The sequence below is a fragment of the Panthera leo genome, chromosome B1 (assembly GCF_018350215.1).
Source record: "Panthera leo isolate Ple1 chromosome B1, P.leo_Ple1_pat1.1, whole genome shotgun sequence".
Lineage (NCBI taxonomy): Eukaryota > Metazoa > Chordata > Mammalia > Carnivora > Felidae > Panthera > Panthera leo.
In genome coordinates, this window is record NC_056682.1 from 132377252 (window position 1) to 132400265 (window position 23014).

At 41.1% G+C, this 23014-nt stretch overlaps 1 protein-coding gene across 1 annotated transcript in view; it reads right to left on the bottom strand.

Annotated features, from left to right (window-relative positions):
- Positions 1-22465, bottom strand: part of PKD2 (polycystin 2, transient receptor potential cation channel) — a 52674-nt gene extending 30209 nt beyond the window's left edge. The window contains exons 1-4 of the mRNA XM_042935936.1: positions 21865-22465; positions 14067-14180; positions 2724-2857; positions 617-867 (exon numbers count right to left, since the gene is read on the bottom strand). Coding sequence (XP_042791870.1) covers positions 617-867; positions 2724-2857; positions 14067-14180; positions 21865-22465 — 1100 coding nt within the window. The remainder of the gene's footprint in view (positions 1-616; positions 868-2723; positions 2858-14066; positions 14181-21864) is intronic.
- Between the last annotated feature and the right edge of the window lie 549 nt (positions 22466-23014).

A 23014-nucleotide genomic window follows, 5' to 3' on the forward strand; every position in this document is an offset into this window, starting at 1 on the left:
AACTACCGTAATTCTAAAAGTAATGACTATCCTCCCTTAACACACAAGATATTTTAAGTATGGTTACAAAAGAATACCAAAAATCCCTGCAAATACCCACAATGACAATACATACTCAACATCATAAACACATCTTTGAGAGGACAGGCTTTAAACCAGACAAAAAACTGCCTCCCAAGCTTATTAGACACTTTAAATAACTGTACTATGAACAAAGATATATTTGTAAATTCTAGTAAGATGAGAATTTCTGTACCAGAATAATTTCCAGTAATAACCTAGTGAATTATATCAATGGATCTAGAAAAATAGGAACGAGGCATCTTAAAAGAAACCACCAAAGGCCCAGATAGCCTCTTTCTTGTGGGCCATGTTTCTTGTGTCAACAATTTAGCCTGTTGAAATATTTGTGTGCAGAAATTGAAGGGGGTAAAAAGTAGAGAAAACCTGAGAAACCAAAAGTCAATTTGGCCATCGCCTCAAGTGTAAGCACTGAAGGCTCACTTAAAGCATCTTCTCCTTGGTTGGGGTTAGAGAATAAATGATGAATGAATGAATGAATGAATGAATGTCAGTGAGAGGCAAGGACACATGGCAACGGGGCACAGACACTTACGCCGTTCCATTTCTTGGACCGAACGGAGCCCTGTCTTCACTACTGACAGAGTAGACATCATAGCACTCTTTAATCTCATCTCTCAAGTCCTGGGGGATAGAACAGGACCCGTTCCTGACTTTGAGCTGCCGTATACGTGGTACGCCTAATAGGAGGTTCTCGTAGTAGATGAAGCTTCGGTTGTCGGCGTCAGTATTGTTGCTGGGTTGTGTCTTCCAGTAAAGCCCATCCAATAAGGCACCTTCTGTGAACTGAAAGTGAAGGAAACAATTAAAAAAATTTTTTTTAACGTTTATTTATTTTTGAGAGAGAGAGGGACAGAGACAGAGAATGTGGTGGTGGGGGGTGATGGCGCAGAGAGAGAGGGAGACACAGAATCCAAAGGAGGCTCCAGGCTCTGAGCTGTCAGCACAGAGCCCAGTGAGGGGCTTGAACTCACGGACCATGAGATCATGACCTGAGCCAAAGTTGGACGCTCAACGGACTGAGCCACCCAGGTGGCTTCACCCCGTGAAGGAAACATTTTTGAAAAGTTCTTTGAAAAGCTCCAAGCTTAGCAGCTTGCTTTGCACTTTCCTGGAATGTTTGCATGACCAACAGTTTGGCAACTCTGTGAACATGGTAGCATGACAAGAGTGGGTTTCTCTGTCAGAAAGATTAGGGTTGGATCTTGCTCCCCTGCTTACTAGCTGTGAGGCCTTGAGCAGGATCCAACTTCGAGCCAAGGTTCCTGTATCTATAATACTCATTAAAAAAATATATATATCCATTTTTTTATATGGTTGCTACCCTTGGTGCCTAGGACTAAAGGTGGGGGGTGTGGTTTACATAAATCCACAACTGTGATCATTTTACTTTTCCCTTATTAAAATAACATCCCACATAACCATGGTTCCAAACTTGCTTGGAGAGGAAAAGACTACAGTTTTGATTACCAGTCTGCCATCTGGTGGATCTTTTAAGTGTCTGGACTATTTTGTCACATTGTGAACTCTAACTGCCCCTGCCCCTGCTTTACCATGGAATTGTGTATATGTGAGAAGTCTCTCATTAGTGTGCCTGTAGGGAAGAAGAAGCTGTTTCTCAGTGTCTTATCCTTATCAGACAATCAAAAGAGATGGATTGCTTTGCTCTGTTGAGGTGGGGAGGGATTCATATTATACAAGAGTGGTTTTGGATGCCAAGTATTTGGATGCCAAGATGTGTAATACACTCTAATTCCTGATGCCTAACTAGGCATCAATATTAATGGGTCCACATGGTCCAGTTTCCTCTATCTTTACAACCACCAGCTCTGACCCCAGCATTTAGTAAAAATTTTAGAAAGCATCTCTGCAGGAAGAAACAATTGTTTCCTTTCCAATTTCCCTTCCAATTTTCCTAGGTTCTGAGCACCATACCTCCCAGATCAGTTTAACATTTTTCCTATGGTATCACTCATAGCTTATCCTCTGCTACTATGTTGGATCTTGTGCAATTTGGGAAGGCTGGATTGAGTTTCACATTAGAGATCTCTGAAAGAAAGTGCCTGCCTTATATCAGGTGCTGTTCTAGAGTATATGCCATCGTAAACAAGGAGACAAAAGACAAAACAAAAACAAACAAAAAAGCAAGACTAAATAACCAGATTTTGCCCTTATTAGGCTGTATATCTAGGAGATAGTCAACAGATATTTATTGAATCAAGAATGGATGAATGAATTATAGACTAGGGTGAAGAAGTTCCTGTCAGGCTAGAAAAAAAGTCCATTTTTCATACTCCCTAGCCATGTGTAAGCATGCTGAGTCTTAGTCTCCTCATCTACCACCCGGGGCACAACATTAGCACTTACCTTGTGTGGTTACTATGGCACTAAAGAAGGTAAAGTATGAAACATTCAACATGCTGCAAGAAACATACAAGATTCTCAACTGGACCATAACTTCCAACAACTCACCATAACCTACATCTCACTCGGTGTTAGGCACATAATGGGTCCTATATATACTGGTGAATTAATTTATGAAGCCAAATGAATAATTTTCAGTGATAAAGAGGTACTTTGAAAGTCATTTACAAAAACAAAACAAAAAACAAAACAAAAATAGAAAAGTCATTTGTAAATACCTTCCAGAAGTCTTCCATTGAAGAAAGAGTTTTAAAGTTTGTTTTCTCTGTTTTGGACACTGGGGTGTCCAAGAAGAGTTGCGACATTATCCGGGTGTAGTAGTACACACTGGAACTCATCATCCCATAGGTCACTGGAACACAGAAAGAGCCACATAAACCCTGTGAGGGAACCCACACACTTACTAGGACACTCCCACTGAATGGGTAGGTATCCACAAACAGTCTGCTCTGTCCCTTGCCTTCCTTCCCTTCACCATTCTTCTAGGATCTCTCCCTAGCTCTCAAGCCTATAAAAGAAATAAATTAACATTGGCTTATGTGAAACAAAACTGGCTTACTAAAGAGCATTAAGTTAAGATCAAGTGCCTTTACTTGACATCTGGGACATGGCTATTCAACTTCATCTCCCCCTCCCCACCCAGATCAGCCCCTCAACACAGGGAGGCTGATCTGCATGGGTTCCTACTGAAGCCATGCTGAGTGTCTCGTCCTGAGGCTGTGCATGTGCTGTTATTCTCTCTACAATAAAACGGGCAGGCGATTCTCTGTTTTACATCAATTCTCCACCCTTCTCTGCTCTGCATACTGTGGCTGACCTCTACAGATGGTACCATGTAGGCTCCCTTGACCTTTGACATCCCATGCATTTGGCCCATAGGGGGTGGAACAGGAAATGGGGGGGGGGGGTGCTGAGGAAAAAGAGATTGGGTTTGTTTCCTCCACCCCTCCTCCATTCCCTCACCACCTGGATGCACTTTGGCAGGGGACCCTCTAACCTTGGCCATAGTTGCTGGGGGAATCTCTCCTCCCACAGCCATACTGGGTTCATGCCATGCCACTCCCTCCCCTTGTCCCCTCAGGCCTGGAGGTGGTAACTGTTCTGAGGGCCTCACTCCCCTTGTTGGTTCCCATAACCCTGCCCCACCTTTGGACATAGTGCCTTCATTAAACGTTCTTTAATTACCACTTTGAGTTTTCCATCCCTTTCCTTGCAGGATGATAACACAGACACATCTTCCTCCCATCTACCTATCAAATCTTGTATGGAACCCTCTAAACTCAAGCTATACTCCTTCCATAAAGATTTTCTGATTATATCAGCTCATTCTGAATGGTCCTAGAGGGAGGTAGGAGGATTAGGTTACAGGAGATCAAAGATTGAATCCTGGCCTGCCTGCTGTCTACTATGTGAACTATGCAAGCTGCTTAAATTTTCTGAGCTTCAGCTTTGTTTTCTGTAGGATGGGGATAATTAGCTACCCCACAGGAGTTTTTGGTGCTTAAATAAAAATAATAACTAAAAATTACCCAATACAGTGGCTGACACTTAAATATCCAACAATGGTGGTTCTTCCTCCTTAATCAGCTTGCTGTAACACCTGCATTAAAAATTTCAGTATTTGAACAAGGAGACGGCTGTCTTACACTGGACTCTAGCAACTGCATGTGTAATACACTCTAATTCCTATAACTAGCTGACAAAAAGCTTCAAGAGGAAACACTTCCCTTTTATAATTCTTTTGACCATAGTTCTAAATATCCAACAAGTGATTAACACTTAGCTGATTCTGTAATAATCTTAAGGCATCGTAAAATGCATTTTATTTTATTTATCTATTTTTTAAAGTTTATTGATTTATTTTGAGAGAGGGAGAGAGTGTGAGCAGAAGGGCAGAGAGAGAGAGAGAGGGGATCCTAAGCAGGCTCATGAATCGTGAGATCATGACCTGAGCTGAAATCAGGAGTCAGATGCTTAATCAACTGAGCTACCTAGGTGCCCCATAAAATGCATTTTAAAACCTTGCATTAAATGATCACTAAATACCTATCAAATCTTGTATGGAACCCTCTAAACTCAAGCTATACTCCTTCCATAAAGATTTTCTGATTATATCAGCTCATTCCGAATGGTCCTAGAGGGAGGTAGGAAGATAACTTACAGGTTATCCCTGTAATCCCTTCACTAAAAGGGGGATTAAGTGCTATTTAATAAAATCTCTTCCTCATATAGTTCCCTTCTCCACCTGAGCAGCATAGATAATTAAGATTATTTAAAAAGAGGAGCAGATAATAGTGATTCAAACATAAGTGTGTTTTAGAGTCCACCTCGAGCAGTCAGTGGATCAGCAAATACATACAATCATGCGGCGTATCTATTTTATCTGGAGGGAAAGGAATGTTTTCCAGTCCCCTTAGTTTTAGACTCCCTCACCTGTCCTCCTGCAACCCACAAATTAGGGTAAGAACATTCCTCTTCAAGTGCTCCATGACTTGCCACCTCTCAAAACTGTACTGGGCCACAGTTAAGGGTTTAGACTTTTAATCCATTCATATTTATGGGACAGAGTGCTTATGAAGATAAGCAAGGTGTGATCTCTGTCCTCAAGAAGAGAAGCTAATAAGTATCCCTGGGAAGAGCATTGTCCAGCCAGCTCCCATAGAGGGATGGACAGGGTACAATAAACTCTACAGAAGCTTTCTGTGGATCCAGAGACAGCTGAGGGAACAAAGCTGATATGATGCTAAAGAAAAGAAGTGAAGGATCCCCGAAGCTGAATAAAAAATTATTAAGTTGATTTTTTCAGTTAACTTGAAATTTGAATTTGCTTTGGATTGACTGATTAATATAGATCATTCTCAAATTTTTTACCTGTGGGTTTTATTGTTTAAAAAGATTTATGACAGATGATTTAAACATTTTGATGTATAAATATGCAATAGTTCTCTATGTATATAAATGTGAGTATTTTAGCCACTGATTAAACATTGTAGCTCTCTTACTTTCCTATATTGTTAATATCGATTGCTTTTGAAATTCTCAGGACCTGTATGAAATTTCACGCTTCACTAAAAGGGAAGTGATGCGTCCCCTTGACTATTTAGCACTATCTGTCAGACATCTAGAGAAACAATGCCATCTAGCTTTGAAGGGATGATTATTCTAACACATTGAATCAGCGAATATTAACTCAGCTCCTCCCTTGTACCAGGCCCTGGGATAATCCATGGGATATCTTTTTTATTTTTTAATTTTTTTTTTTTTTTGAGAGAGAGAGAGAGAGAGAGAGAGAGAGAGAGAGAGAGAGAGAGAAAAGACAGAGACAGAGAGCACCTACAAGTGTGTGCCCACAAGTGGGAGTGGGGCCAGAGGGAGATGGAGAGAAACTCAAGCAGGCTCCACCCTCAACACAGAGCCCAATGCAGGGCTCCGTCTTACAACCCTGAGATCATGACCGGAGCTGAAATCAAGAGTCAGATGCTTAACCAACTGAGCCACCCAGGCACCCTCTCCATGGGATATCTCTGAGAGACAGCTTCATACACTCCAGGAGTCAGCTGTACCATGAGTCCATATTAGGAAAAGTTCTGTGTTAGTGAGCAAGAAGTACTAGCAAACAAGACAGAGAGTGAAAATGGGCAAAGCTGTCAACATTTTGTAAGAGCACCTATGTGGCATCTCTGAGATGTGCCTAAGAGCATCCCTTTCGCCCTCTCTGTGCTGAGGGAGACAGGTGCATAAACCAGTCTGGCAATCCAAGGTGAGGACTGCAGTGAAAGAGGTGGGCCTGGACTTCAGCACAGCTCAGGGAGGTGGGATAGTTGATAAAGGCTTCTCACTGGATCTGCCTCTTGAGCTGATCTTAAGGGATGAGGAAGAACTGAACAGACCAAGAAGGTGACAGCCTAGGTCAAGGCCTTTCTGAGACTCACAGTGGTGTGGTGTGGTTGAAGTAACAGAAGTCATAGGGAGTGGCAGGTCCGAAGAAGGTAAGCAAAGACTGTATAATGTCTTTATTATGTAAAGATTTTAAACTTTATCTTGAAACTGAGGGATTATAGCATGTTAAATGGAAGAGTGACCTGGGTTAATCTGGTTTCAGAGACCGTAATCTGGAGCAGTGCCTGGGAGTCCTAAAAGTCCAGATATTAGATACTAAACAATGTTGTCTAAGGTCACTGAGTCATCTTAAAACTTAAATAAATCTTGTCACTTCTCTACTTAAAAAACCCAGCTTTCCACTGTAAACCCCTTACAAAGCCTACCAGACCTATAGGGTCTGGCCCCTGACCACCTTTCCATCCTTATCTGATAGTACTCTCTTTAGTAACTGTCTTCAGTTTCTGGAATGTTCTGAGCTTTTTCCTGCCTCAGAACCTTCACTCATAAAGTTCTCTCTGCATCTGACTGGCTCCCACTCTTAATTTAGGTCCCAGAGAGGCCTTGTCTGTAGGGGAATCCTCCTCCCCGATTGTCTTGTTTCATATTACTTCTGCATTTAAGGGCAGGGCCTAAATCTGTTTTTAATTAAATTACTGAACAGTTGACTGAATGAATAAATGAATAATCCAGGACAGAGATGATAAAGGTTAAAATAGGAACAACAGTGATGTATGAAGGAAGGCAGATTCGAGAGGCACTAAAGAGGAAAAATGAGAAAAGTGAGGGAAAGCATCTAGAATGATGTGTAGCTTTGGGGAGAGGCATCATGTGGGTAATGTTCACATTAACTCAGAGAGAACATGAGTGAAACAAGTTTGGATGGGGAGGATGATGGGTTCAGGGTTAGGAATGTTAAGGATGAGATTGCTAGGAGATACACCAGTGGAGATGCCTGATAGAAGTTGGCACAATTTTTGTAGTTCATGAGCAAGGTCTAGGGGGGACCTGGAGTCACCGGCATCAAGTACCAGTTGAGAATGTGGAAAAGACCCCCGAAGAGAAAGCCAAAGATCCAGTTGCAGAGAATACACTGGCTAAACACATTTCATAAGGAAAAAAACTAAAAGTGAATAGAGCAAGGAGAAACACAGAAAGAGAGGGACTCCTAGAAGCCAAAGAGAAGCTTCTAGAAAGCCAAATGCCATGCGACCAAATCCCAGAAAAACCTGAAAAGAGCTCTAAAATTTGGCAATTAAGAGGTCCCTAAGTGGGGTGCCTAGGTGGCTCAGTCAGTTGAGTGTTTGACTCTCAATTTCAGCTCAGGTCATGATCTCATGGTTTGTGAGTTTGAGCCCCATGTTGGGCTTTGCGGTGACAGTGCGGAGCCTGCTTGGGATTCTTTTCCCCACTTCCTCCCCGCCCCCCGCGCCCCCCCCCCCCCCCGCCCCGCCTCCTCTGCTCCTCCCTTGCTTGTGCTTTCTCTCAAAATAAACTAAAAAAAAAAAAAAAAAAAAAAAAAAAAAGTCCCTAAGTGACTTTGGTGAGGCCTTTCAAGAAGTATAGGTGAGACCACAGAATAAACAAGAGAGGTGAAAAAACATTACTAAAACCTCCAAATATTTTAATCCAGTTTTGGTTAAAATTTGAAGGAAATTGTAAGTAACACACTGAGATGGAAATCTTTGAGGGATAAAGGCTGACACAGGTGCTTTTGCGAATGACTATACTGAGCTCGGATTACTTCTTCTTTTGAAACAAAAGAGAAAGATATGTAGTATTAATAAATGTTATCACAAAGACATAAAGAAGAGAAAGCTATGCACATGGAGTACAGACTATGTATAAATTAATATTTATAGAAGAATAAATACACATTTCTTGTCATGTGGTTTTTGCTCAATTTACTGAAAAGGACAGAGAGCTTTGTGGGCATAGGCAGTCTTTAACAGTTACTTTCCATGGACTACAGCCTGTGATCTTAGGACTGAATATGTTTGCTGTGAGAAGCTGTTGGAATGTTTGTCACCGGAAATTGAACTAGCTTCCCACCAATGTGATGATTAACCCATGGCCTTTGATTTCCCTGACCTAGTTATCAACAGTGAGTCTCCATGGATTCTCTTGCAATGAGGAAAACTATCTTGATTAGACAACAATCCTTGCAAGATTTTTACAAGTAAAATAAAATATTCATTTCCTTTTTATTGAAATATAATTGACACATAATATAGTATAAATTTAAGGTGTACAATGTGTTGATTTGATACTATTCATTTAATTTCTTAAGAATTTTTTAATTTTAGGGGCGCCTGGGTGGCTCAGTTGGTTAAGTGTCCGACTTCGGCTCAGGTCATGATCTCACCGTTCATGAGTTTGAGCCCTGTGTCAGGCTCTGTTCTGACAGCTCAGAGCCTGGAGTTTGCTTTGGATTCTGTGTCTCCCTCTCTCTCTGCCCCTCCCCTGCTCATGCTCTGTCTCTCTCTCTGTCTCTCAAAAATAAATAAATATTGAAAAAAAAATTTTTAATAAAAAAATTTAAAGAAGCATTTTTTAATTTTAGTTTTTTTAGTATACTAGAATATCTTCTTCCAGAGAAAAAGAAATGGAGACACACAAATTACTTCTTAGAAGGGCTCTTCCTGTCCTAGGATACATCATGCTATTTTAGGACTATGTTGTTTATTTCTCCAATTTCAATACTTCTTTGGACACTGGTGAGTTTAAAGTTAAAGACTTTCTCACAATAACTGATTACATTTTCTACTCTATAAAATATGTTCTATTTTCTACTCTGTAAAATATTTACTGAGGTCTTGGTGTTTTTCTCAGTGACTTGTGGGTTACAAATGTGGTAAGGTATTAACCCTTTGTAATATTTCTTGTAAATATTCTTTACAATTGTTTTCTGCCTTTTAATCTTATCTATTTCTTTGACATGTACAAATACTACATTTCTATGATGCTAACTCAACTAACATTTCTTTATGATTTCCATTATAATGTCTAAACACAGGAAATTTGAGAAACTTCAAAGACTGGAGGGAGCAGAAAAAAAGAAGAGGCAAATGTATTTTTATCACAGATTCACCAAAGACTTTTTTTTGCCATTTCCAAAGATCTTTAATAATATTTATTCCTTTCCTTAACTTTAGCATCTAAGTCACACAAAGAAATACTCTTACTATTTATAACAGTAACCCATATAAAAATAAGTACTTTGATGGTAGATTCATAGCAACCTTAGGTTTCAAGTAAGAATAAATTCTAAATTACAGAGAAAATAGGATTACCTAGTCCCCATGTTATTTCTCTCCTCTGGGTTTATTCAGACTGATTTTAAAGATACAAGGGTTTAGAACTAACACTGATAAAATGGAAGATAACCTTTGAGGGACACTTAGGGGCTCCAAATAAATGCTCAATTAGAACCTATACTTCTTAGAACCTACTGATGAAAGAGTTCGGCCGTGGTCAACGATCTCTGGGAAGAATTTTGCTTTTACTATTCTCACATGATAGTACCTAGGATCTTTTGGTGTATTATTCCCAACCTGCACAAAATCTTTCAAAATAAGTATTTCACAGATACAGGAAGGTTAAATAACTTAGTTCAAGCTTACCTAGTATATAAGTAGTGGAGCTGGAATTTGAACTCAGACCTCTGTTGATGCAAAAAAAAAAAATCTATACTTTTCCTACTGTGTCAAGCTGCCTTCCAGATCCCTATCTATTTCATATCAAGAGCTTCCCATGTGCAAGGCATAGGGCTAAGTACATTCTCTCATATACCCACAAAGTAATGAGTTTGATATTATTGGCCTTCTGATACTGATACTGTTGGCAAGATTTTAAAACTAGTAATTAAAGAGATGGTTTCTGAGCAATGGGGAAAGGGTTCAATCACTAGGAGCCAGTAAGGCATTGCTAGGAATAAATCATGTCTGCTTATCTCATTTCCTTTTTGATTCGGCCAACAGCTGATAGCAGAAGAATGATGGAGTTATTCAGACGGGCATTAATAAGAAAAAGTCTTTCTTATTAACCTATTTCTTGAACATTCTGACCTATATGATAATATAATTCAGTGAACTCCACTCAAAGAGCTTTCACTAATGGATGATGCTCTTAGATCAAACTTTTTTTGATTTATTATTAATCAGGATAAGAGCATGGATGATATCAACTCTATTGATCCAGTGAAGCCAAGAGGAACAGCTGATACTGACATGAATGACTCCAGATCCAAGATAATTTCAACAGATTGGAATGATAAGCAGGTGCTAATAAGATGGAATTTAACAGAGCTGAAAGGGAAGTCCTTTCAGGACTCTGTTCCAGGAAGAAGTGTTCAAATACTAGCTGGGGAACACAGTGATTTATAGTTTGGGGGGAAGAGACTGAGGAATCATTTATGTGAAGGGTCAGGTGATGGGAGGGCGCAGGAGCCACAGCTTTGTATCTGAATAAGGACACTCATAGTCCCACTTTTTCCATTCTTTCATCATGAGGCTCCTACTATACTTTCTTTCTTTTAAAGTTTATTTATTTGAGAGAGACAGAGACAGTGCAAGTGGGGAAGGGGCAGAGAGAGAAGGAGAGAGAATCCCAAGCAGGTTCGGAGCTGTGCAGAGCCTGACATGGGGCTAGAACTCACAAAACTGTGAGATCATGACCTGAGCTGAGTTGGATGCTTAATGGACTGAGCCAACCAGGCAGGAGCTACTGTACTTTCAAACGGACCTGATAAACAGAACATGTGCAGGGGGAATTTCTATCGTGTGGGTACTCAAAGGCATATCACCAATGACATGATTAACAGTTAAAGGAACTGAAAAGGTTTAACCTAGAGGCGACTTAAGGGAGACTTGAATGGCTGTCTCCAAACTTCTGATAGGCTAAATTGGAGAACTTGGTAAAGGTACTTGGTAAAGGTGGGCTTGGAGGGGGCACTGAGAGAGGAAGTTAGACAGCAGTAGACTTGGCTTCATATAAGGAAGAACATTCTAACATAGCCATAGAAAAATGAAATGAATTATTTAAAAGAAGTAAGTCCCTTAACTTGAAACTGTTACTCAATCAGACATAGGATGCCTGACCACTTGAGAGGAACGCTGGAGTGCAATTTTAGCATTCAGTGGAGGTTTGATCATATGGTTGCTAAGATCCCTTCTTAACCAGAGATTCTACAATATTCTGAAAATAAAACTTTGCCTATGTAAAATATGTAGCTACTGGTATAAGAAAAAAATGTGATTAGTGTGAAAAGGAACAAAAAAGCTTTAAAAATTCTAAAATAAACAAGAGAACCCTAATTATATGCCTTAAGGCATGTTTCCTAAAACTCTAGCTATTTGGTTTATCTATCTGGCCTAGATCCCAAACTTGTCAGTGCATCTGAAAACTCACTTCTCTGGGACACATCTAGAAGGCTCTGATTTAGCAGATCTGGGCAAACGGCAATTAAAAAAAAAATTCTCTTGGTGATTCTGATGCTCAAGCAGTTGGTGTGGGCTGGGGGAGGGGGGTGGGCACAGAAAACCTAGACTTACTTATAGGGATACTTACATTTTGCATAAGACATATATGTATGTATGTGTCTATGTCATGCTTAAAAAAACTTAACAATGATCCCAATCAACCTGTTAATATCTAAGGCCACTGTAGTTTAATATTTAAGCTCCTATGCAGGGAGCAAAATCTCCTTCAATATTCTAAGCTCTAACAGCTTAGAACATAAAAGTTAAAGATACCACATCTCTGCCTTTACAACTCTTATTGTAATGAATAGATCTTTTCAGGCTTTTCAGCATTTCTATCATAGACAGAATGTTTTAAAAAGTAATGACAGGGGTGCCTGAGTGTCTCAGTCAGTTAAGTGTCCAACTCTTGATTTCAGTTCAGGTTATGATCTCGCTGTTTTTGAGTTCAAGTCCCCAGTTGGGCTCTGGCACTGGCAGCATGGAGCCTGCTTGGGATTCTCGCCCTCTGCCCCTCCCCCACTCGCGTTCTCTCTCTCTCTCTCTCTCTCTCTCTCTCTCTCTCTCTCTCCTCTCTCTCCCTCTCTCTCAAAATAAATAAACTTAAAAAATAAAAATAAAAAATAATTAATGACATTTCCTTTCTAAACAAGTAACAGAAAAAAACCAAGAAGATGGATGTTGTTGACACATACAAACTTTGTAGCTTAAATAACTTCTTTTTTGCTTAAGTTCCCACTTGGAAATGCAAAGTCTCAGAAAATATAAAAAGAAGTCATTCCCTGTTAAAGCTCATCAAGAGCTGACTAGCATTAATAAAAACTGTGTGTGGGAATAGTAAATAAATCAGTATTCAATTTCTTTTTTTTTTTTAATTTTTTTTTAATGTTTATTCATTTTCTGAGACACAGAGACAGACAGAGCATGAGTGGGAAAGGGGCAGAGAGAGGGAGACACAGAATCCAAAGCAGACTCCAGGCTCTGAGCTGTCAGCACAGAGCCGGATGTGGGGCTCAAACTCATGAACTGCGAGATCATGACCTGAGCCGAAGTCGGACGCTCAACTGACTGAGCCACTCAGGCGCCCCAATCAGTATTCAATTTCTTAAAATTACAACTGAAACTTAAATGTTTCCTCAATCCTTTATGTTCAACTTAGAAACCTTTTTTATTCTTTTTATATAAATCTGATAAATTCAAAAAACTTTTTGCACTTAGTCAACTGAATTCAAGGTGGTCAATTTTAATGTACTAGGAATGGCATTATCAAACTGTTGATTAAATTTTGATTTTTTCCATATACAAAGAAGGGGAGTCCTTTCAAGATTGGCGTTAATTTTTCAGCATTTCTAAGTGTGCACGATAAGAATGAACTCCTTTCCCAGGAGTATGGTAAGAGGTGCCGGTTGCCATAAATCTGCTTCCTTGTCTGTTCTCATAAAGGGCTTTCGAGAGAACAGGACAGGACTCCCATCATTCAGTCCTCTTTGATTGAAAAGATAAAACCCATTGTCTATGACCTTCTGGACTCTGAAGCAAATGGTTTCTAAGACTTGTTTCTGGCTAAGGCTGGACTCCCCTCCTTTCCCCAAGGACGCATGGACATATGAAAGAAGAGAAGAAGAAAGAGGTGAGTCTGCAGTAAGTTTCCTTAGAGTACATGTCCAGTGCTCATTGAAGATTTGGAAGATATTAAGAACTAAATGAAGGAACCCACACAACAAACATATCAAAATCCAAAAGACTGGGACTTTTAAATATGTATATGTATATCCATAAAAGCAGTATTAGGTGACATTGTTTGTATTTCCTGAAAGTTACACTTGGAAAGCCGTTTTGCTAAAAATAATTCTTATGTAGACTTTACATTAACTGATGTAAAAATAGTGACTGTGTATTTACCAGGAAATCTAATACAAAAATCCTTTTACTTGGTTTCTTGGTGTCTGGCAGTTTGCGAGATGCGTGTCATAGTGAAAATGGTCACAACTGGCAATGAACTGGCCAATCAGATAATGCTGAATTTTAATTAATGTTTACCAGAGGAGAGAGGAGGGCTTTACTAAATTCTAAATTGAAATTGAAAACAGAGAACTCCTGAATTAACCCCTCTGATGCATACACAATTCCCTTCAATTATAGTTTTGACAGGTCAAATATTTTCAAAACTTTTCTTTTAGTAGGAGAAAATGTTCTACTTACAAATGCATAAGACTATGAGAAAAAGGAGGTATGTGGCCAGTTCCCGTAAAACACTTTTAAGATACTTCTCACGGTTAGTGTTGCTTTCTTCCATGAGTCTTGTTCCCCAGAGACCTTTAAAATAATGAAAAATATGACATTTTATTTTTCAAATAATGAATGGCAGAAAAAACATATAAAATAAATAGCATAACCTTTAAGGGAGATTCTCCTGCACTTTTCTTGGCATGCTCTGAATGTAACTGGGAAATTGTTTAGCAGGAGTGCCTTTTACTTTAGAATATATCAACCTCTACTGTCCCCCCAAATATGCAAATCACAAGGCGACAATCTGATCATTGTCTAAACTCCCAATCCTATTAGAAAATGGCTTAATAAAAATTTAGGAAGAGAACAGGAAATGAGGGCAGCCTAGAAGAGCAGATTAAATACTTGTGCAAACACATCACCTCTTCCTGTGTGGGGGGAGGACGCAACCTGGCAATTATCCTATTACTGAACCGTTAGTACATGATGTAACTGCATGGCACATGATACCTTTCAGGTCACCCTGATGAAAAGAAGGGCTGCCTGGACCATCATTTCACTAGGGGAATATCCATTAAACTTCTAGCACGCTGGCATAAAATCTCTCTACTCTGTACCCATCTTTGTCCTTAAGAAACTCAATGCTGACTGACTACACTAAACATGCTAAGCTTAACAGATTTTTAAAATGCTAATTAACATATCATCTTTAAATTAAAAGCAACAATCATCCAACTTCTCTCTCTCTCTCTTTGGAGAAAGAGTAAAATCAGCAACCATGTTCCACATTTTAGCAGATGGAAAAAGTGTTCGGCTGGCTGAGTGGGATGACATAACCCTCCGTGAGCTTGCTGGAGGCAGTTACCGCAGTTTTGGACTCAGCCAGCAGACAGACATGGTGGCCATCCAAAACCCCCATTAATGAACAGTGTGGTAAAGTCACATTTCTGGTTACTTGGAAGAGACTTAGTATTTTCCAAAAAAGACAAACTTCTCAATCCTCTCAGTTAGATTAGGTCGGCTATGAATGGCAGCCAACCTGGCCCCTGCATTCTGCCTTACACTCCTATTCCACAGACTTGAACCCCTTCAGTCACTGAAACTCACACAGCCACTGGAGCCACCATGACACCACACAGAGAACAGGGAGAAACGGTATCCAGGCTTTTACTTCATAAAAATGACTTCATCACTAGTGTTTATGTATTTTTTAAGTCTTAGAATAATACATTAATTTTACTCCTAAATTTGGATATTTCATTTCCTTTTCTTTTTTCTCTCAAATTTCCTTTAGGAAAATCAACATCGGAATTCAAAGACACTGTGTTACGCATCACAGGTTTCAACACACGGAAAGTGGAGCATGACTTATGACCAGGTTTGCTTCTGCCAAGATCTGGTAGTTGTCAGGGAATTACTCACTCAGAAGAAATGCAGCAAGCAGAATGTTTGTTCGCTCAAACTCTATCATATTTAAAAATTATTACAAATTTAGATGACATGGAAAATTACAACTCAGAATAACACAGAGGCAGCCAAATATTAGGCTCAGTAGCCCTGGATGCAATCACACTCTTTCTTTGGATATATTTCTTTTGGAGGCCAGACCTAAAGTATACACATAAGTAGGGATTACTAGTCTCTTTATCTAATCAGGAAAGATTGTTGTCTTGCCTCACTTGGTCAGTGATTTCACTCTTTCCCATGGTTTATAAACAATTATGCACTAAGGAATAGTCACAGTTCTTAATATTTACAAATGGTATTGCGACCTATAAATAGAAAAACCAAACTCCCATCAAATTTTATTCAAGCTAAACTTGCAAGAGCCTATCGCAATTTAATTCTAGCCCTCAAATGAAATATTTCAAATAAAAAGAAACAAAGTCCCCTTATTTATATTTTAATATACTTTATGCATTTGATTGACTTTTTCTAAGTTAGTCTACTTCCTCAAATGCTTATTGCTTTAAAAATTTCATCCAATTCCCTCACTGGGTGTGTATATAGGGTCTGTCTGAGGACACAGGGACCTGTTTATATTCTGATGGGTGAGAAATGGCTACATCCACAAATAGAAAATAATTGCTGTCTTGTAACCAACTACTTCCATGTTTAGCACAGCTGATAAAATAAGAATAAAGACAGAGCTCATGTCCCAAATGGCAGCATTCTTCAGAATCAGCTGTTGTCTTTTCCCACAATTGGCCCAGCTACAGAGGGAATACCTGCCTGGCATTTTAGGTACTCACGCTCAGTACATAAAATGTCTCCAGCTGTTAGGGAGAACATGCTGTGAGGGGGACAATCAGACAATATCCAACTTCTCTCATGTTTAAGAAGGCACTTATTCAACTTCAGAGCCCAAAATTGGAGCACTTTATCTAAACAGTGTATATTCCCCTGGGCAGTGGTACTGATATGAATATAGGGGAACTCTGAGATGGAGAATCCAAAACACCAAAGGTGTCTCAAACATAAATAACTGTGAAAAAAATGTCATTGTTGCAACTGTCTTATTCACATACTTCCAAAACCTTTTTATTTTGCAATATATTAAAAAAAAAAAAATCACAAAGAGAGAATGACATAATGAACTCCTCATATTCTTATGTATCTCTGACTCAGCTTCAACAATTATCAACTCAATGCCAACTTTGATTCATCTAAACCCTCACCCATTCCTCTGAATTTTGAAACTAATTCCAGCTATCATGTCATTTCATCCTGAATATTTCAGTTCTATGGTTATAGGACTCAGTGTGGATCATTTGCCTTACACTAACCCCATCCCATCGGAAATACACTGAATGCTCATGACTCATTGATCATGACAATGAGGAATAATGAGGAATAATGTGGAATTTTGGAGTTGGCTGTGTTCAAATGAGGGCTCAGAACTGTGAGATCTTTTCTGACATCATGAGCTCCATTTCCTCATCTGAAAATGGGGTAAGACTACCTCTTTGTGGGGTTGCTCTGGGAATTACAATATTATGTGTAAAGCACATAAAGTGCTTGGAAGAGGCCTGTCTACAGCTCCAGAAACAGGTACAAATCTGAAAAAATGTCCTACTTCTGACATCTAGTTGGTCTAAATTTCAGAACAGTGTAAATGCCCAAATCCATATGAATTTGGATTTCACTGTGAATAGCCTGACCAAATTCTCACTGCATTTATATCATAAAAGAATCCTGTTCTTTTGTGCTTAGATACATGTGGGCTTTGTTTAGGAAGACAAACGCAATCCTTCCTAATAGTTACTTGAATTTCATGGCCACCTTTAAAATGGGAAGTGATGGGTGCCTAAGTGGCTCAGTCAGTTAAGCATCTGACTCTTGATTTTGGCTTAGGTCATGATCTCATGTTTGGTGAGTTCGAGCTCCATGTTGTATTCTATGTTGACAGCGTGGAGCCTACTTAGGATTCTCCCTCTCTCTCTTTCTCTCTCTCTCTCTCTGCTCCTCCCCCACTTGTGTTCACCCTCTCCCTCTCTCTCAATAAATAAACATTAAAAAAAAGAATAAAATATTTTTAAAAAAAGGAAGAGACTTTTTACTACTATTGGGCCATTTAATATAGAAGATTCAGTTGCTACCTTATTTGATACTGACTCCTGAATCTTGAATTCTTAGCCTTCTCCTGAGGTCCAGACAAGCAGATACCACAGATAACAGCCAGCTCCACCGTATATCCCACAGATAGTTCATACTCATATGCCCCATGCACTGAGATTTTTCTTTGTCTAGAAACCTACTTGCCCTGTTTGAGTTAATGGTATCAAGCCAGAAACATAGGTTTCATCCTAAAACAGGCCCTTTTCTTAACCCTCATATGGAATTGGTCCACAATTCTGATGGCTTCCGTCTGTCTCCAGGCCAGCTTCCCTCTGTCCCAGTTCACATGCCTTGGATGCAGCCTTTTCACCCCTCTGTCTCTTGCTTAAGCCTCTCCTGACCTATTCTCCCACCAACCAGTACTATGCGCCTCACCCCATTCTCTACATTCTTGCTAGAATCATCTTCAGATTGACATGTAAAGCCCTCAAGAGCTCTAACTTTTTAGAGGGAAAGTACCAAGAAGCTACAGGCTTGCTTGGTCTTACTTCTGCTATTTTTTCCCTCCTTAAATTCTCTCCTCATCCTTCAAAATGTTAACTCAAGTTTCACTTCCTCTGACCTCTCCAGGTAAAGCTGGCCCTCTCTTCATTGGGTCCCTTCCAAACCTGACACCTGGCATTGCAATTATTTACTTACATCTGTTTCCCCTACTAAACTGAGCTCTTTGAGAGTTGGGTGAATGATAATTCACCTTTGTATTCCTAGTACCCACTACAAAGGAGACTCTCATCAAATGTTTGTTGATTGCCCAAATTCTGTTACTAGCATAACCTTTCCACAAACCCCACAGTAGCAACCCTCCCTCAAAAAATTCTCCACAGCTATGGAAATACAAAATCTCATTTGTTCAAAATTATAGTGCAAATAACAAAAGGAAGAAGTGATAGAGCGAGGTTTAGATTAAAAACAAAGGGAAAGTCACAATAGCCAAAAGGTGGAAACAACCCATGTGTTGATCAACTAATGAATGGATAAACAAATGTGTTGTATACATACAATGGAATATTATTCATTTATCAAAGGGAATGAAATTTGGATACATGCTACAATATGGATAAATCCTGAAAACATTACGCTAAGTGAAATAAGTCAGGCACTAAAGGACAAATATTATATGATTCCACTAATATGATGTACCTACATTAGAAAAATTCAGAGACAAAGTAGAACAGAGGTCACCAGGAGCAGGGGGATGTGGTAATTGGTAGAGTTTCTGTTTGAAATGATGAAAAAGTTCTGGAAATGGACAGTGATCATACAACATAGTGAATGGGAGAGGAGGCATCTATTTCTTATAGTAGCTTAGCCTACCCTGACCAATACAATCAGTACTTTAGGATTTCTCTAGGAAAACAAAAACCCCAAACCCCAAGCATAGGTGTTTAAAATAACAAACAGGAAATGACTTTACCAGGTTGATACATCCATAGAACACATTCAACTCTGGAAATTCAGAAAATTTGATAACTCATGCAAAGTATCAGATTTTATTTTTGCTCTAAAGATTTTGAAGAAAAAAAAAAAAAAAAGTAAGCAAGACCAGTGAGGATGTCTTTAAGTTTGGGGGCAGTCTTTAAATCTTTCAGCCATCTTTCACTGCTTTTGGTCCAGATCTTTACCACTTCTTCACTGGCTGCCTCCTACATGGCCCTCCTGTCTCTCTGTCTCCCTGTGCAAGATCTCCTGCACAGCACACCCCCTGATATTCCCTTTCTGCATGTTCTGGTCCTGTTAAAAACTTGCAACCACTTCCTAATATTTAGGAATAAATTCTCAATTCCTTGGCTGGACACAAGGTGTCCCACAACCAGGCCTCAAACATTTCTTCTTTACTATCCTACTTCTGCTAAGTAGATCTATCTACTGCACAAAGAGCAAAAATGACCATTTGTTGTCCATATTGGATTCATGTCATTAAAGAACAACACAGAGTATGTTGAAGCTGGAAAAGACTTTGGAGATTAAGTTCAACTCTTCCACTTTATAAATCAGGAACTGAGGCCCAGAAAATCTGAGTGAGTGTATAAAACCACGAAGGCAGGAGACCCCCAGGGAAACTCTAGACCACTCTAAGCTTGAGTAATCTCTCCTACCTTTATAAATTGCAAGTTACTTTCTGCCTTTGATCCTAGGGTACTACTTACATATTGCATGTAAGATTTTTGTCATTGGTATCCATGAGGGGGGAAAAAAATCACAACTCATTCATGGTTATTTAGTTTACTTTTCTTGGTTTCTGTCCATAAGAAAATGGTGCTGGTGCTGGTTTAGTTCTTTTGTGTGTGCGAGGGGAGGGGGGAGGGGGAAGGGAGGCACCTAATGCAGGGCCAATGATTCAACAAATGTCACTTATTTAATAAGTGACAAGTATATGTTTAATTTTTAATATATTTAACATTTAAGAAAATAAAATTTATTCTAAAATTTTCCAAAATTAACATTTTCCTGAGTCTCTTCCCCTACTAATTAGACCATTGACCAGAAGTTCACTATGAGCTTATACATTGTCAATTTTCTTTTTAATTTCTTTAAATTTAAAAAATTTAAAAATTTTTGAAGAAATAAACTTGTATATAAACTCATACAAAGATACATATTTCACTTCATTATATTCTTTTATCGAGTTTATTCAAAGAAGGTTAAATGTGTTATCAGACGCTTAACCTTAGTTAAAAGGATCATGACTTATTATTCATTTGCTTATAAAAAACTTCTCTCACATCAGTGAATATGCACATTTAAAATAAGGTAAAGTAATATATAATTTGTTTGGATACAGTTTTGAACCTTAAAAAGTGTTAGGGCTTTTCACTAACTCACATAGGTTGTTCAAAAAGGATCTTTTGTTCCCTGTCACACCATGAGTCAGATTACCTAGCATAAGCACCTACATGAAAGTACCCAAGTGTACACAATTAAAAATTTATGATTTAACTTATATTTATGAAGCACTCACAACATGACAGAGTCATGCTATGCATTTTACAAGTTTCATCTCATTTAATTCTCCCCACTCAAGAACTAAGTATTATAATGATCTCTTCTTAAGAAAAACAAAAATTGGGGATCAGAGAGGATAAGCAGTTTGCTCAAGGTCATAGAGTCAATGTGTGGTGGAACTAGGATGTGGGTAAAGGACTGACTTGGTCTCAATCACATTGCTGTAAAAACACCTGGGTTATTTTGTGCAAGATTTTCAAAACTGACAGGGAAGAGAGGGGAAGAGAAACTTTCAAAAGAACTGAGCATGGAAACTCTTAAAAGTGGAGATTAAAATAATTTGAACGGCGAGAGCAAATGCAACTCTTTTCCAAGGATGCCTCTGACAAAACTTTGCAAAAACAGGATCCTATCTGCTTCTGGAAAATCTGTGTCCTCTAAATAGGCACTGGCAAATCTGAAAATTCCTTTCCTGCCTTTTGGAAAGTTGGGCGCACCGAACTCTGACACATTTACACGCTGCTGGTATCTGGTGACTCCACTGATTTGTTGGAACTTCAAAGAACATTGATTTAATTATTTAGAAACATACTACCAAGTTTTTTAGACAATGTAACTTGTTCTTTGCAACTGTTTCAGAAAAATGCCTAGATTAGAAGTGGCTGCACAACTGTTTTTCTCAGACATTATTTTATTCTGTTTGTGGTGATCTCAACAGCCCGCTCTCCCCAAAACAACTACACACATCACCAAAACATCAGTGACAACTCAGTGACACTCCTCCCATAACTTGGATAACACTACTGTTAACCCTTTCCAGAATGGAATGAGGGGCAATAGGGCATCCAGACCAGTGGAAGCCCCAGATATGCAGTTGCAACCAGTCAGTTGTATCAGAATGTTTTTTCATTCTCTACAAGAAGAAAAATCTCCAGAGGTACCCTTTCATTCTATTACGGCTTTCACGTAGATCCAGCGGTAAAAATGTGCTGACACACCTTCTTCTTTTAGAAGAAGGAGGTATCCCATAAATTTGCACCTACAAGGGCGCAGTGGCGGTCCGCCATGGGTACCGGAAGTAGGGCACAAGTAGCAGAGGTGGGGTACGCGCCTGCAAGGGAGGCGGGGACACAGGAGGGATGCGAGGTGGAGCCCCGGAAAGCCGCCCGCAGCTGGTTTGTGCATCAGCCGCTGCAGGTCGCGCTCTTACCTCGCAGCCCGCGAACCAGCCTCTCGGCCCAGGCCACTCGCGGCGGCTGCCCGTCCAGGGGGAGGTGGCGATGAAGCGGGTCCCCGCCGCCGGCCGGGCTGGGGCTCGGCGGGCCCTGGTCCTCTCTCCGGCGCCGCCTCCCGCTTGGGTGGCCGGTGCCGTGGTAGCCCCCCAGCCCCCGGCCCCGGGCGCCCACGGAGCTCACGGACGAGGAGGCGGCGGACCTCCGGCTGCCCGGGCGCCACTCCACGTCCATCTCCACCACCATTCCTCCTTCCTCGCCTTCCACCTCCTCTTCCTCCTCCTCCTCCTCGGCCTCGAAGCCCGGGTTGTCACGGCTCCATGCCTGCCGCGAGCACGACGAGAGCGGCGGGGAGGGAGAGGCCGAGGCTCCGGCCGGGGGGTCCCGCGCGGCCGCCTGCCGGATACGCTCCATCTCGATCTCCAGGCCCCTCTGCTCGCGGAGGCCGCCCGGAGCGGCGAGGCCGGCGCCCACGGCCGCGCCGCCCGTCATCAGCCGGCCGGGGCCGGCCGCTCGGGCTGCGGGCGGCCGCTTCGGGTCCCCGGGCTGCTGCGGCTGCACGCGGCTGGAGTTCACCATCGCGGTCACTGGCGCCCGGCGCGCCTTCGCCCCGGGCCGCGCTCGGCGCAGCCCGCCGCAGGAGCCATGTTCCTTTCTTCCCGGGGCCCGCCGCCTCCTGCTCCCCGCCCCCGACCTCCCCGCAGTCCCGCGTCCCTCGCCCGCCCCCTCGGCCCGCCTTCCCCTCGCCTCGCCTGGCCCAGCGGCCGCGGCGCGCGGCAGGGGGAGGTGCGAGGAAGCCGCCCCCGCGAACGGCGCGGTTGGCGAGCTGCGCCGGGGCCCACGTTCCAAGTGGAGCCGGCGCCCAGGGCGGGCGCCCACATTCCGTGCGGGTGGAGGGGCTTGGGCAGGGAGGGGGACCTGCGGAGGCGGGGCGGGGAGGGGGGCAGGGCTTCTGGAGCTGTCGCTGCGTGCGTGACCCTGACATAATGCTTGGGTCCCTGTTAACCGCCAGCCCCTTCTGCCTCGATTTACCACATTGGAGAGAGAGAAGAGAGAAAACCATTTTGTGAGATGGTGTGGACTAGCGATATCCAGTCTGCGCTGGTCTGCAGTAGGGGCAAAGAAATC